The sequence below is a fragment of the Anolis carolinensis genome, chromosome 1 (assembly GCF_035594765.1).
Source record: "Anolis carolinensis isolate JA03-04 chromosome 1, rAnoCar3.1.pri, whole genome shotgun sequence".
Classification (NCBI taxonomy): domain Eukaryota; kingdom Metazoa; phylum Chordata; class Lepidosauria; order Squamata; family Dactyloidae; genus Anolis; species Anolis carolinensis.
The window spans coordinates 363,317,815-363,330,689 of record NC_085841.1 but is presented as its reverse complement, the minus strand read 5'-3'; the positions used below and the strand labels follow the sequence as shown (position 1 = coordinate 363,330,689).

General features: G+C 42.0%; 1 protein-coding gene across 1 annotated transcript; it reads left to right on the top strand.

Moving 5' to 3' along the window:
• Positions 1-1,365: 1,365 nt before the first annotated feature.
• Positions 1,366-11,547, top strand: gnpnat1 (glucosamine-phosphate N-acetyltransferase 1). Its single transcript, XM_003227788.4, has 6 exons — positions 1,366-1,523; positions 5,655-5,852; positions 7,942-8,004; positions 9,589-9,716; positions 9,825-9,886; positions 10,235-11,547. Exons 1-6 carry the CDS (start codon positions 1,466-1,468, stop codon positions 10,380-10,382), a joined length of 657 nt encoding a protein of 218 aa, XP_003227836.2. The 5' UTR covers positions 1,366-1,465; the 3' UTR covers positions 10,383-11,547.
• The last annotated feature ends 1,328 nt before the right edge of the window (positions 11,548-12,875 follow it).

Here is a 12,875-nt window from a genome sequence, read left to right as displayed (position 1 = left end):
CATCAAGTACTCTGCTATGGCTGACTTTTGTGGATTTCAGTGGCTTCTCTATGTAGTCTGACATGGTGGTTGTGAGAGTGATCCAGCATTTCTGTGTTCTCAAATAATATGCTGTATCGTGGTTGCTTCATCAATTACTCTGCTATGGCTGACTTTTGTGGATTTCAGTGGCTTCTCTATGTAGTCTGACATGGTGGTTGTGAGAGTGATCCAGCATTTCTGTGTGTTCTCAAATAATATGCTGTATCATGGTTGGTTCATCAAGTATTCTGCTATGGCCGACTCCTCTGGTTGAGTTAGTCTGCAGTGTGTTTCATGTTCCTTGATTCATGTTTTGGGCAATGCGGCGTTTGGTGGTCTCTATGTAGACTTGTCCACAGCAGCATGGTATACAGTAGACTCCTGTAGAGATGAGAGGATCCCTCTTGTCCTTTGCTGAACGTTGCATTTGTTGGATTTTCTTGGTGGGTCTGTAGATAGTTTGTAGGTTGTGCTTCTTCATCAGCTTCCTTATGCGGTCAGTGGTTCCCTTGATGTATGGTAAAAACACTTTTCCTCTGGGTGGATCTTCGTCTTGACTCTCATGGCTTGTTCTTGGCCTTGCAGCTCTTCTGATGTCTGTGGTGGAGTCTCCATTGACCTGTAGAGCCCAGTTTAGGTGGTTCAGTTGAGTTGCAGGATTTCCCGGAGGCAACATTGATGGAATCCTTCCAGTGTGATGCTTGTAAATGGTCCACGTTTCGCAGGAGAGGAACCTGACCAAGAATGATTCGAAGTCCTCGATGTTGAAGCAGGCGGACGACAACGTGGTAAATCAGTCGCGGGCAAATTTGTGCCTTCCTTAGAGTTGTTTTGGACTTCAACTCCCACCATTCCTCACAGCCTCAGGCCCCTTCCTTTTCCCCCTCAGCCGCTTAAGCGGCTGAGGGGGAAAAGGAAGGGGCCTGAGGCTGTGAGGAATGGTGGGAGTTGAAGTCCAAAACACCTCAAGGGAAGGCCCAAGTTTGCCCAGTCCTGCTGTAGAATGAGTCCACATTCATTTTCGTTGTAAAATCATGTAATCTTCTTTTAAAAGGCAGCTTTGTGGGCCGGAAAGGAAAGGTAAATACGCTCCCCTCAGGCCCAACACACATTGCGCATGCGCATACTTCAACGGCTTGTCTTTTATAGACCACTTTTTCCCGCCTTTCCGTTAGCGCATGCGCTTTTAGGGGGGGAGGCCTCACTCGACGACAGGAGGCGTGGCTAAGAGAGAGAGAGAGAGAGAGGCTCCTGATTGGCGGATTTGTCTCCTTTTCCCTCCACTCACCGTTGTAAAACGGAACCGCGAAGCCACGCCCCCTCCCACGCCGGAGCCGCCACGTCAGTCAAGCTACGCCCAGGAAGCGCGCGTGCGCAGTGGGTGCCGGTTCGTTCGCTCGCTCGCCAGTCTTCGTGGGAAGGAAGGAAGGGTCGAGGAGCGCGAATGGGAGCGCGCATGCGCAGTTGGAGCGCCGAGGGGAGTCCGTTGGAAGCCGCGCCGGGTGAGGGTCCTGAGGGGGCTTCTTTTCGGGGTCTGGCTGGGGGAAGGAGACGGAAGGAAGCAGGGGGGGACTGCCTAAGAGTTAGGGGTACGAAAGTGCCTCTGTCCTGTCATCCGGATTGTCAGCAGTCAGTCAGTGCGGATAATCCGGATTATAAAGGAGTATAATCCGGATTAGCAAAGAGGACAGTCTGGGTTAGCAAAACGGACATGTCAGATAACGCGGATTATCCGGATTATCAGAGTGGATAATACAGATCATCGGATAGCATAATCCGGATTAGCAAAGCGGATAATCTGGGTTATCAGAGTGGATAATACAGATCATCAGACAGGATAATCTGGATTATCAAAGAGGACAATCCGGATGATCAGAGCGGAAAATATTGATTACCAGAGTGGATAATACAGATTATCAAAGCAGACAATCCGGATTATCAGAGCGGATAATATGTATTATCAAAGAGGATAATCCAGATGATCAAAGACCCAGTTTGGATTATCAAAGTGGACAATCCTAATTATCAAATCAGATAATCCCGATTATCAAAGCAGACAGTCACAGTGGAAAATCCTGATTATTAAAGCGGACAGTCCTGATTATCAAAGTGAACAATCCAGATTATCAAAGTGGACAGTCCTGCTTATCAAAGTGGACAATCCTGATTATTAAAGTGGACAGTCCTGATTATCAAAGTGGAAAATCCTGATTATTAAAGCGGACAGTCCTGATTATCAAAGTGAACAATCCAGATTATCAAAGTGGACAATCCTGATTATCAAAGTGAACAATCCAGATTATCAAAGCGGACAGTCTGGATTGTCAGAACAGATAATCCACATTATCTGCTTTGTACTGAGGCCCCTTCCACACAGCTGAATAAAATTCCACAATATCTGTTTTGAACTGGGATATAAGTTAGTGTGGACTGAGATACCCCAGTTCATAGGAGATATTGTGGGTTATTCTTCCTTGATATTCCGGGTTATAGGTTGTGTGAAAGGGCCCTGGGTCTACACTGTTGTATAATCCAGTTCAAAGCAGATCATTTGAGTGGGCAGGTTTTACATTTAAGATGAGCAGGCCCCTTCCACGCAGCTGAATAAAATCCCACATTATCTGCTTTGAACTGGATTATATGGCAGTGTGGACTCAGATAACCCAGTTCAAATCAGATATTGTGGGATTTTCTGCCTTGATAATCTGGGTTGTATGCCTGTGTGGAAGGACCCTGAGAGGAGTAGTATTGCCATAAGTAATCTGCTGTGTTATGTTTTATTTCTGTAAATAAACTCCAGGGTTTTTTATTTTTTGACCTAAGGGAACACTATTATTTTGAGAGTTTGGGTTCCAGACAAAGTTTCTGTGTTGAAGCAGCACTGAAGATATTATTACTATTATTATTATTATTATTATTATTATTACTACAGCATCATCACCTAATAACACTAAAAATTCTTTTCCTGGTTTAAAAGCAGTGTTTCCTGTTTCATTGTGTTTTGAAAGGAGTTCTACTCCAGAAACTTCGTTTTTGTGGCTGTCACAAACTAGGTTGAATTGGATGAGACTTGAGATATGCATTGAAAAACTAGATCAAAATGTGCTATAGCAGGATGTCCCTCTTGAAAAACAAAGATTTTGGAGTTTAATAAACTTTTCCCATGTTTTTATGATAGATCCCTTTAGGAAGTGGCATTTATAACCCAGGAATAAAAATCATAGTGTAATCATCTAATCAGGGAGAGAGAACTTCTCAGTCAACAGCAGAACCTAGAATGATATCTATTGGAGATGAACGATTCGGGGCAGATAAAATCCAGGACTTATTCAGGGTCCATCTACACTGTAGAACTAATGCAATCTGATCCCACTTGAACTCAATGTTATTGAATCCCAGGAGTTGCAGTTTTACAAGGTCTTCAGCCTTCTCTTTGTGCCTTGGCAAACTACAAATCCCAGGAATCCATAGCATTAAGCCATGGAAATTGAAATCTCTAAATGTATTCATTCATTCATTCTGCAACATAGGCCTGAATCCCTCCCCTATCCTGTAGTATTGACCATGTAATAGTGAATGTACATGTCTATAAATCCCATTAATTCAGGGGCTCTGATCTAGGCCACATAATAGTGAATTGACATGCCTATAAATTCCATTAATGCAAAGGCTCTGAAATAGGATTCATGCCTGGTTGGCTTCGTAGTTTTTGGAACCAGAAAGTGAACACAGTGATTCGAGAACCGGATAGGATTGGTTTTTGTAATAGGAGAAGCTTGCTTAATATGAATTCTTTTCTACCGATTTTAAAAGGTCAATGAGCACCTGAGGGATGGTCTGTATGATTAGACAAAACCAAGTATCATTAGGCTATTATACCTGGTCTGTTATTATACCTGCATAAGAGAGGAAAGCAAGACATTATGGTGGCTGTTTGAACCTCTATTTGGAATCCTTCAGCTTAATAATAATAATAATCATCATCATCATATAGCATTCATAAGATTGGGTGTGAAATGTATCTCCTACCAAAACTCCTTATGTATGTGCATAACCATTTTGTTCTGAAATGATTTTGATTGCTTGTCCATGCTTTTCATGTATTGTTTTGGAAACCGCCTTGGGTCCCACTTTGGGAGAAAGGATAAAGTATATGCATAAAGATCATAAAGATCAAGTAATGCGCCAGGTGAGCAAAGAGGAAGCTGTATCCATGGAAGTGGCAATGCAGGAGGAAGAGCCATTTCCTTATTTGCTTTCTCCACCTTGCTTCATATCATATTGTTTTAATCAGTCCTATTGACTTTCAGCTGTAGAGTTTCCTTGTATGTATTTTTCAGGGCTTCTTAGTTTGGGCTACATCTACACTGTAAAAATGATGCAGTTTGAGATGACTTTAACTGCTAGTGTTCAGTGCTATTGAAAAAGGGGAGTTGTAGTTTAACCTTCTCTGCCAAAGAGTGTTGGTGCCTCACCGAACTGCAGATCGCCATAGCATTAATCCTAGTGTAGACCAAAGGCTTTGGGACCAAGTCTTTGGTCAGTAAATTTGAACAGTGAATAAGAAATTGAATTAACAGAATGACGAATGGAACGGCCCTGGAGTATGACTTGGATTACGTGATTTTAACTGATCTTTTAATGTTGATATTTTTAATTGTTTGGTTTGGTTTTAATGTGTTGTTTATTTATCGATATGTAGATGTAGATGTGTGGCATTGAATTGTTGCCTTTGTAAGGATGCTCTGAGTCCCCTTCTGGGTGAGAAGGGCAGGGCACAAGTGTGGTAAATAAATACATAAATAATAGGCACAATTTTGGCTTTAGTTTGAAGGGCCCACAGGGCTTAACGTAGAAACAGGCTTCTGGCAAACTGTTCTAGCATCTTCTCATGAGCCACAGTAATTGGTCAAGATTGATCATGCTTTTGTGGGAGGAGGTCTTGGCTGCTGGAGTAATTTCTTGACCTGGTGGCAAACACTACAATACGAATTGCAAAACTGAATAGGACAATATGAATTGCAAAATTAAATAGTACAATATAAGTTGCAAAACTGAGTACAATATGAATTGCTAAACAACCTGGAGCCGTCCCAACTCTTACAAACATTGGCTTTCAGTGGAAAAAGTTGTCCTCCCAAGTGGGGATTTTTTAATCTGAGAGTTTGTACTGAACTTAAAAGAGTTGCAATATTGATTCAACCCCTGGTCGTGATAAGGGTCTTTTTTGGTCCAAAGCCTCCATGGGCCGAAAAATAAATACCCTGTTAATTCCATTAACCTTTTGTTACGTCAAAAGAACCAAAAGTAAATAGTTTTTTTTAAAAAAAAAACATTCCTGCTTGGTTGGCATGTTGTCCATAGTTGTGAGATTGTAAACTGGACATAAGATATCATTAATTGCTGATAATTCACATTTACAGTTGGGCAAACATGGGCCCTCCCGGTGTTTTGGACTTATTCTTAACAGCCTAGCAGTAGGCTGTTAGGAATTGTGGGAGTTGAAGTCCAAAACACCTGGGGAGAGGGCAGTTTGTCCATGACTGTGATGCACAAACCAAAAGGTAATCAAACGCAGAATGTTGGAAGATTTGAAAATAGCAGTTGGATCCAATGTTTTTCTTTTCTTTCAGTGCACCAGCCCACAGCCGCGGCTGCCATGATGCCCGCGGAAACCCCAAAACCCAGCAGCACCCCGATGTTCGAGCCTCAGCTCCTCCGGGATCTGGACTGGAGCCAGAACACCGTGGCCTTCTCCCCGGCCATTTCGCCCATGGATCCTGGTGATGGCCTGGTCCTGAGACCCCTTTGCTCTGCCGACATCAACAGAGGTATTTTTCCGTTTGCAAATGATCTGCGTAGCATTCCTTTATGTTGTAATCTAGAGATGTACACATCTGATGTTAGGTTTACTGAGACTGTGACTAGCAAATGCTTAGTAAACTCAGTAGTACCAAAAGCAATCCACATTTAGGTCAGACTTACCCTATTTACTTGAATATAATGCTCACCCCTTTTTTGGCCAAATGATCTTGCCAAAATTAAGGTGCCCATTAAGATTTGCGTCATACAGTAATCTTAGTGCTGAGCCAAAGGGGAAGTTGCACCTGGAGCTCCTATTGGAGGGATCTCTAATTATGTCTTTCAGTCATGCTGTAACCCACCTCGAACCACGAGGAGAGGCGGGTATAAAATAAAATTATTATTATTATATTATTACTAATTTAATTGCCACGGCTCAGTGCTATGCAGTCCTTGCAGTTTGCATTCTTTGGCAGCAAAACTTAACAGCCCCCAGGATTCCATAGCATTGAACCAAGGCAATTAAAGTGGATTCATTCTACAGCAGAGATGCACCCCAAGGTTTTCTTTTCCATTGCTGGAAGCTTTGGTGTCCTAACACTTTTGTTTTTAAAGGAGTTCTAAGCAGGCAGCAACTGTAAGGTGCACTGTTTTGGGCCAAATTGCAAAGAGTGCACTTTTTGCCACTGCATAATACATTTGGCAGCAAATGCTTGTTTTGGTTTCAGAAAAACTGAGGTGCGCATTAGATTTGATGGCACATTAGACTCGAGTAAATACGGTATTTTACTTTCACAGGACTTTTAACTCACCAGAGAGTCCTGTGCTGATTATGCAGCTTGGAATCAATAGTTTAGCCTCCCTCACTGTATTTATTTCCCACCCTTCATACTGGGCGCTGCCCTGCTATCAGGATTTTAGCCTAAATATGGCCTGTAAGGAAAAAGGAATGGCAGTGAGGTATGGATTAGGTTGGTTGCTGTTCAACCCCTCTGAGGCTAGGATAATGGCAATTGGATTGTGCACAAAGGAGCTCTTGCCAGTTCTTGGGTCAATGTTGTTAATGTAATTGTCCCAAACTTGTCCAGATTCCAAAAAAAGTTCTGAATGTCTCTTACAGGAGGGATTTGAGGTTTTCAGATACAGGGTTGTATGCTACATGGATTGTGCATATGACAGGGCAGTGCCAGAAAGAAACACTAGTATGAAATTGCCCATTTTAGGTACCTAGCTTACTATATTTAGTCCTATCTATACATCATAGCAAATCACACACATCAATTACAACTCCATCTGATGAAAAACCAGCATGTAACAGAATTTGAAAATAATTCTATTCCTGGTTTGAAAGTGTTGTTTCCTGTTTAACTGCTTGGTCCTTCCTTTGAAAGTAGTTACTATACTCCAGAAACTTTGTTTTTGTGGCTGCCACAAACTAGGTTGGATTGGCTGAGATTTTAGGACAGGCATGGGCAAACTTCAGCCCTACAGGTGTTTTGGACTTCAACTCCTACAATTCCTAACAGCCTACCAGCTGTGAGAGTTGGAGTCCAAAACACCTGGAAGGCTGAAGTTTGCCCATGCCTGCTCTAGGAGATATTCATTGAAAAATGAGAGCAAAAAGGTGCTGCAGGATGTCCCTTTTGTAAAGACAAGATTTCTGCAGTTTAATAAACTTTTTCCATGCTTTTATGATAGAACCAATTAGGAAATGGCACAAATGGAACAAAAATCATGTTACATAGTGAAATGAGCTTGTAACCTTTTTAAAAAGTTGCTTTGGTAGAAAAATACATTTGCAGGATGGTTGGTCCTGCCTGCTTCTTTAAATTTTACTTGAACTATTACTATCAGCTTTATTTAATCTTGATGCTCTGCTTATTTAAAGATTGTTGTCAGTATTATTCTATTTGCTACTGGATGGTCACCTTGGCTGTTCATTTTCTTAACGTTGGTGAACAGCAGCCTTCAGATTGTTCAGGTTTTACTGCACTTGGAAGATATGATTCCCACTGGTTGCTTTAATTTCCAACCTGTTGTTTTTCACAGGCCTTTCTGTATAGTGAAATGTCAAAGTTTATAAAACAAACAAACCCTGATACATATTTTGATTTGCAGGATTTTTAAAGGTTCTGAGTCAGCTGACTGAAATTGGAGGTGTCAGTCCTGAACAATTTATGAGTAAGTGCCTACTTGTTTGGGGTTTTTTTCTGTTTGGGAAAAAAGGAAACAAAGAGTTGCTTCAGTATCTCTAGGTGACCCCCTCATTGCTTCTGAAAATAGATGCTTTGTCAAAGAACTCCAAAGAAATCAGAGGAGGGTTGTGGGAGCGGCTTAAGTAGTGATGCAGCCAATGGCTTTTCTCCGGCTCGATTTCTTGGGCATCTTCTCACAATAGCCACTTACATTTTCCCTTCCAAAAAAAAATCCCTCTCACTCCTTAGGCTGGGCTTGAGCAGAGCTGGTAAATGACCACCAGTAGTAAGATCTACCAACCAAAAGGTGGCCAGTTTGAAGCCCGGGACCATCAAGCTCAGGTCACTGTTTACCTAAGCAGTTCGAAAACAGCTCAGAGCTATAAGTAGAGAAATTAGGTACCGCTAATTAGTGGGGAGGTATTTTATGACACCATAAAGAACAAGACCAGTAATGCCATGACCAAAAGGAAGGTAGGAGGAGGATATCCTGATGGCTCTTCATCAGAGAAAATAGACCAACAGCACTCCTCGTGCCCGAATCCGAACTCAACCTCCCAAAGCATCGAAATTGGACTTTGAGACAACATACCTCCTTTCTGTCTGTCCAAACAGCCTTAAATGTTTGCCATGTATATGTATTGTGATCCGCCCTGAGTCCCCTTGTGGAATATGGAGGGTGGAATATAAATAAAATGTTATGATTATTAGATATCTATTCCTTGTAACTGAGGTGCAGTTTGTCCTAGGGAACAATTTATGAAGGCAAATGTGAGGTAGTAGGCCATAGTAGCACAGCGGGTTAAACCGCTAGCTGCAGGAAATCTGTCGACTGGAGGGTTAAGCCACTAGTCGGGGTGAGCTCCCAACTGTCAGCCCTAGCTTCTGCCAACCTAGCAGTTCGAAAGGATACAATGTGGGTAGATCAATAGGTACCACCTTGGCGGGAAGGTAAAAGGGTGTCCCGTGCAGATATGCAAAACATGCCGGCAACATGATTGGAGAAAACAGGCTCCTCGGCATGGAAAATGGAACAAGAGCACCTTCCCATGGCCCGAGATGAGCACTGCCTCCAGACACCAGATATAAAAAGGGGGAAAACTTTTACCTTTGTCTGTTTATTATATGGCATTATGTAAAAAAGGCATTGGATGTTTGCCTTATATATGTTCTGTAATTTACTCTTGAGTCCCAACCAGGGAGATAGAGTGGAATATAAATAAAGTGGGTTGCTATGAGTCTTTCAGGCTGTATGGCCATGTTCCAGAAGCATTATCACCTGACATTTCACTCACATTTGTGGCAGGCATTCTCAGAAGTTGTGAGGTGCCATTGTCATCAGCTTTATTACCTCACAACCTCTGAGGATGTCTATCACAGATGTGGGTGGAACACCAGGAGAGAAAGCTTCTGGAACATGGCCATACAGCCCGAAAGACATAACAATCCAGTGATTCCGGCCATGAAAGCCTTCGACAATACATAAATAAAGTGTATTATAAATAAAGTGTAGCACATTCAGAAAATCCAATACCAAATACTGAATTTGTCACTGCCTGTCTTTCTGTAGAAACCTTTGAACACATGAAGAGTTCTGGGGACTACTATATAATCGTTGTAGAAGACACTAATCTAGGCGAGATTGTGGCAACTGCAACCCTGGTCATAGAGCATAAATTCACTCACTCGTGTGCAAAGGTAGGTGTGATAAGGAAGAAGAAAACCTGTTACAGTACCTTTAATAAGCTCTTATGCTCTCCCTACATAGTGGTTCTCAATGGTGTAACAATTGTGCCTGTTTTTCAGAGGGGAAGGATAGAAGACGTTGTAGTCAATGGAGACTGTCGCGGAAAACAACTTGGGAAATTGTAAGTAGCTCCGCATGATTGTAATAGTCTCCCATATTGAAAGGTGTGTCTTAATTATAGGTGGTATAAGCAAGGCATTGGCCAACTTGGGCCATGCAGGTGTTTTGGACTTCAACTCCCATCACTCCTAACAGCCTCAGGCCCTTTCCTTTTCCCCCTCAGCCAGTTAAGCGGATGAGGGGGTAAAGGAAGGGGCCTGAGGCTTTTAGGAATGATGGGAGTTGAAGTCCAAAACACCTGGAGGGACTAAGTTGGCCCATGCCTGGTCTAAACAACCATGCAGTCTGAAACTGTTGTTCTAATAGTGTTTCCTGTTTAATTCAAAAGTATTAAACTGTTTTCTTTCAGACTGATGTCAACTCTCCGGTTGCTAAGCAAGAGACTCAACTGCTACAAAATCACACTCGAGTGCCTCCCAAAAAACGTACCTTTCTATGAAAAAATAGGATATTCGATATCCGAAGAGAAGTACATGTGTCAAAGGTTCTTCAATTAACTGACTTCCAGCTGTCATTCCCTGCAACAGACTTTTGGTGGAGGAGCTTCTGCGATGTTCTTCGTTCTCAAGGAAAACAAATTTGCTGCAAAGAAAGTAATCACCTCGACAAATACTTTGGTACTGAAGACAAATCACTTTGGGTTTCCTTGGCAACAGCGGAACCTATTCAAAGCTGTTTCCTACTGTGTGTACTACACACCGCTTTTTGCTAGCTGGGACTTGAGCAAAATGCTGCAACGATGTCGGGTTGGGTTTTTACCTGGTGTTTTTTCTCGCCTTGTATTTTCCCCAAGAGAACTGCTGCTTTTTGTCGGCAGCCAGATCGTGCTTGTAACCGAAACTGGACCCATTTGTGCAATTTTTTGGGTCACACAGGAATGGAAAACACATCTGTGCCAGAGTTAACTATTTCCATGTTGGCATTAAGGAACTTCATTTTTACAGGCCTCAGACGATGCCTCTGGTGATGACTCTCAAAGCGTGGGTGGTTTTATTGGTCCCACGACTGTTTAACAGCGGGTGGAAACGGCTGCAGACAGAATGAGCCTCCGCTTTCTCATGCTGTTTAATACCTCAAACCACGAGCAAAAACCTAAAAACCTGGTCGTGGAGCATTTCACAATTTTTAAAAGGTGATGAGAGGCAAAATACTGTAACCCTTGTGGCTCTGAAAACATATAGCACTGTAGATCTTGCTGCTATGAAAGTCTGTGAGAACATACCTTTCCTGCTTAGATTGTCATCTCTTTTCTTTGCAAAAAAGCCATGTTCTTTAGGAATAACCCATTCCATAGATTGCATAAATCCAAAGTTGGTCTTGCAGGTTTTTTGTGCTTAAACTTATTCATTTTTATTACTATTATAATAAACAATCCAGCACTTCTTACCATCAGATGGTAACTAAGTCTACAGCTCTTCTCTTGCCATTTCAACTGGAAAGGGGTTATCATAGTATAGTTTCAGGGAAAATGAAGGTTATTAGAGAAGGGTTTTATAGTTGAGTAATTAGCTTTATAAAATATTATGGAAAGGCTGCTTTAAGAAAGGATTTCGTTTCCTGTGTTTTGGGGTACTCTTGACTTTTTGGAAGATGTTTAAGTTTTATTTATTTTTTTAAAAGCATTGTCAAATGGAAATAAACAGAAAATGTGTTACGGTACAATTCAGTTCAAAATATCGCTTTATTTCTTCCTGGCTTCTGAGTAGGAGGCTTCTTCCCACATAGTATGAAGTGTGAGTGCAGTTCATTCCTTTAGGACAAATGCATACTGTTCACAACTCTTACTTCTCTAGAATGTTCTTTGAATGTGCTACTCAGTCATGTCTAGACCATGAATGTGGAAAGCAGTTGTCTTCATTTGAATTATAGATGTTGGCTGGTGTCTTGCTGGAAGATGAGTCACTAAGACACTTAATAACTTGGCTTTTAATGCCATGTACTAATACCAAAAGTGACCCAAGCATGATAAGGCATTTTGTAGTCAGAGCCTTTCAGAATCTGTGCTTTGATATGAAATTGAGAAGCTGCTATGCCTTTACATCAGTGGTTCCCAACTTCTCAAAGAAGACCAGGGACCATAAAATCCTAGAATCCTAGAATTGGAAGAGACCTCATGGGCTATCCAGTCCAACCCCCTGCCAAGAAGCAGGAAAATCGCCTTCAAAGCAACCCCGACAGATGGCCATCCAGCCTTCGTTTAAAAGCCTCCAAGGAAGGAGCCTCCACCACAATCTCCACTCCAACATTAGTACCAAAAGGGTTACGAATCAGTTTTTGGTCAACTTTAGATTTGGTTTGGTTATTTGGGGTGCTGATTCAGAAAATTGAATTGGATAGACCACATCAGTTCTAGTTTCTGATACAGAAAATATGCCATCCAGTAGTCTCCATCTGCTCGCCAAAAGAAAACCATATTTAATAATCTAGAGCTGATGTGGTCTATTCAGTGCAATTTTCTGAATCGGCACACCAAACAACCCTAGGAATAGGCTGAAAAACAGACACCAAGGTGCCCCCGCTTCCATGTGCCACATGGAACAGCTCTGTTGGGGAGGAGGGGGAGGAGAAGCAGCAGTCAGGAGGCTTATCGTGCCTTTCAAGGATAGTCAGCCTCTCCCCTCCTGACATCCCTGTTACCTCGGCACTCTAAGAGGGCTTTGCAAGACCAGTCGCTCTCATTGCAACAGTGTAATAAAGGTAAGGTCACGGACCATATTTTAGTTCTTGGGGACTACTGGTGGTCCCAGTAGGTTGAGAATTACTGCTTTACATCTCCTATAACACACTGCTAGGTGCTCTTTTGTCAAGAGAGAAAGAAAAGGCTGGCTGAGCAGAGAGAAAAAATATTTAAACTGGCTTAACTAAATGAAGCTAGCATGAAAAAATTTAAAATAATTTATCCAAAGAAAGAATGTATAGGTGTTGTCTAATAACTTGGGATGGGGAAAATAATGTTGTTCTCCTTTTCCTAAAAGCCACTTGAAGGCCCA

Coding starts and splice junctions, on each gene's coding strand:
- gnpnat1 (XM_003227788.4), top strand. CDS start 1,466: ATGGGAGCGCGCATGCGCAGTTGGAGCGCCGAGGGGAGTCCGTTGGAA. Junction 5,853..7,941: donor CTCTGCCGACATCAACAGAG/GTATTTTTCCGT, acceptor TTTGATTTGCAG/GATTTTTAAAGGTTCTGAGT. Junction 8,005..9,588: donor CAGTCCTGAACAATTTATGA/GTAAGTGCCTAC, acceptor GTCTTTCTGTAG/AAACCTTTGAACACATGAAG.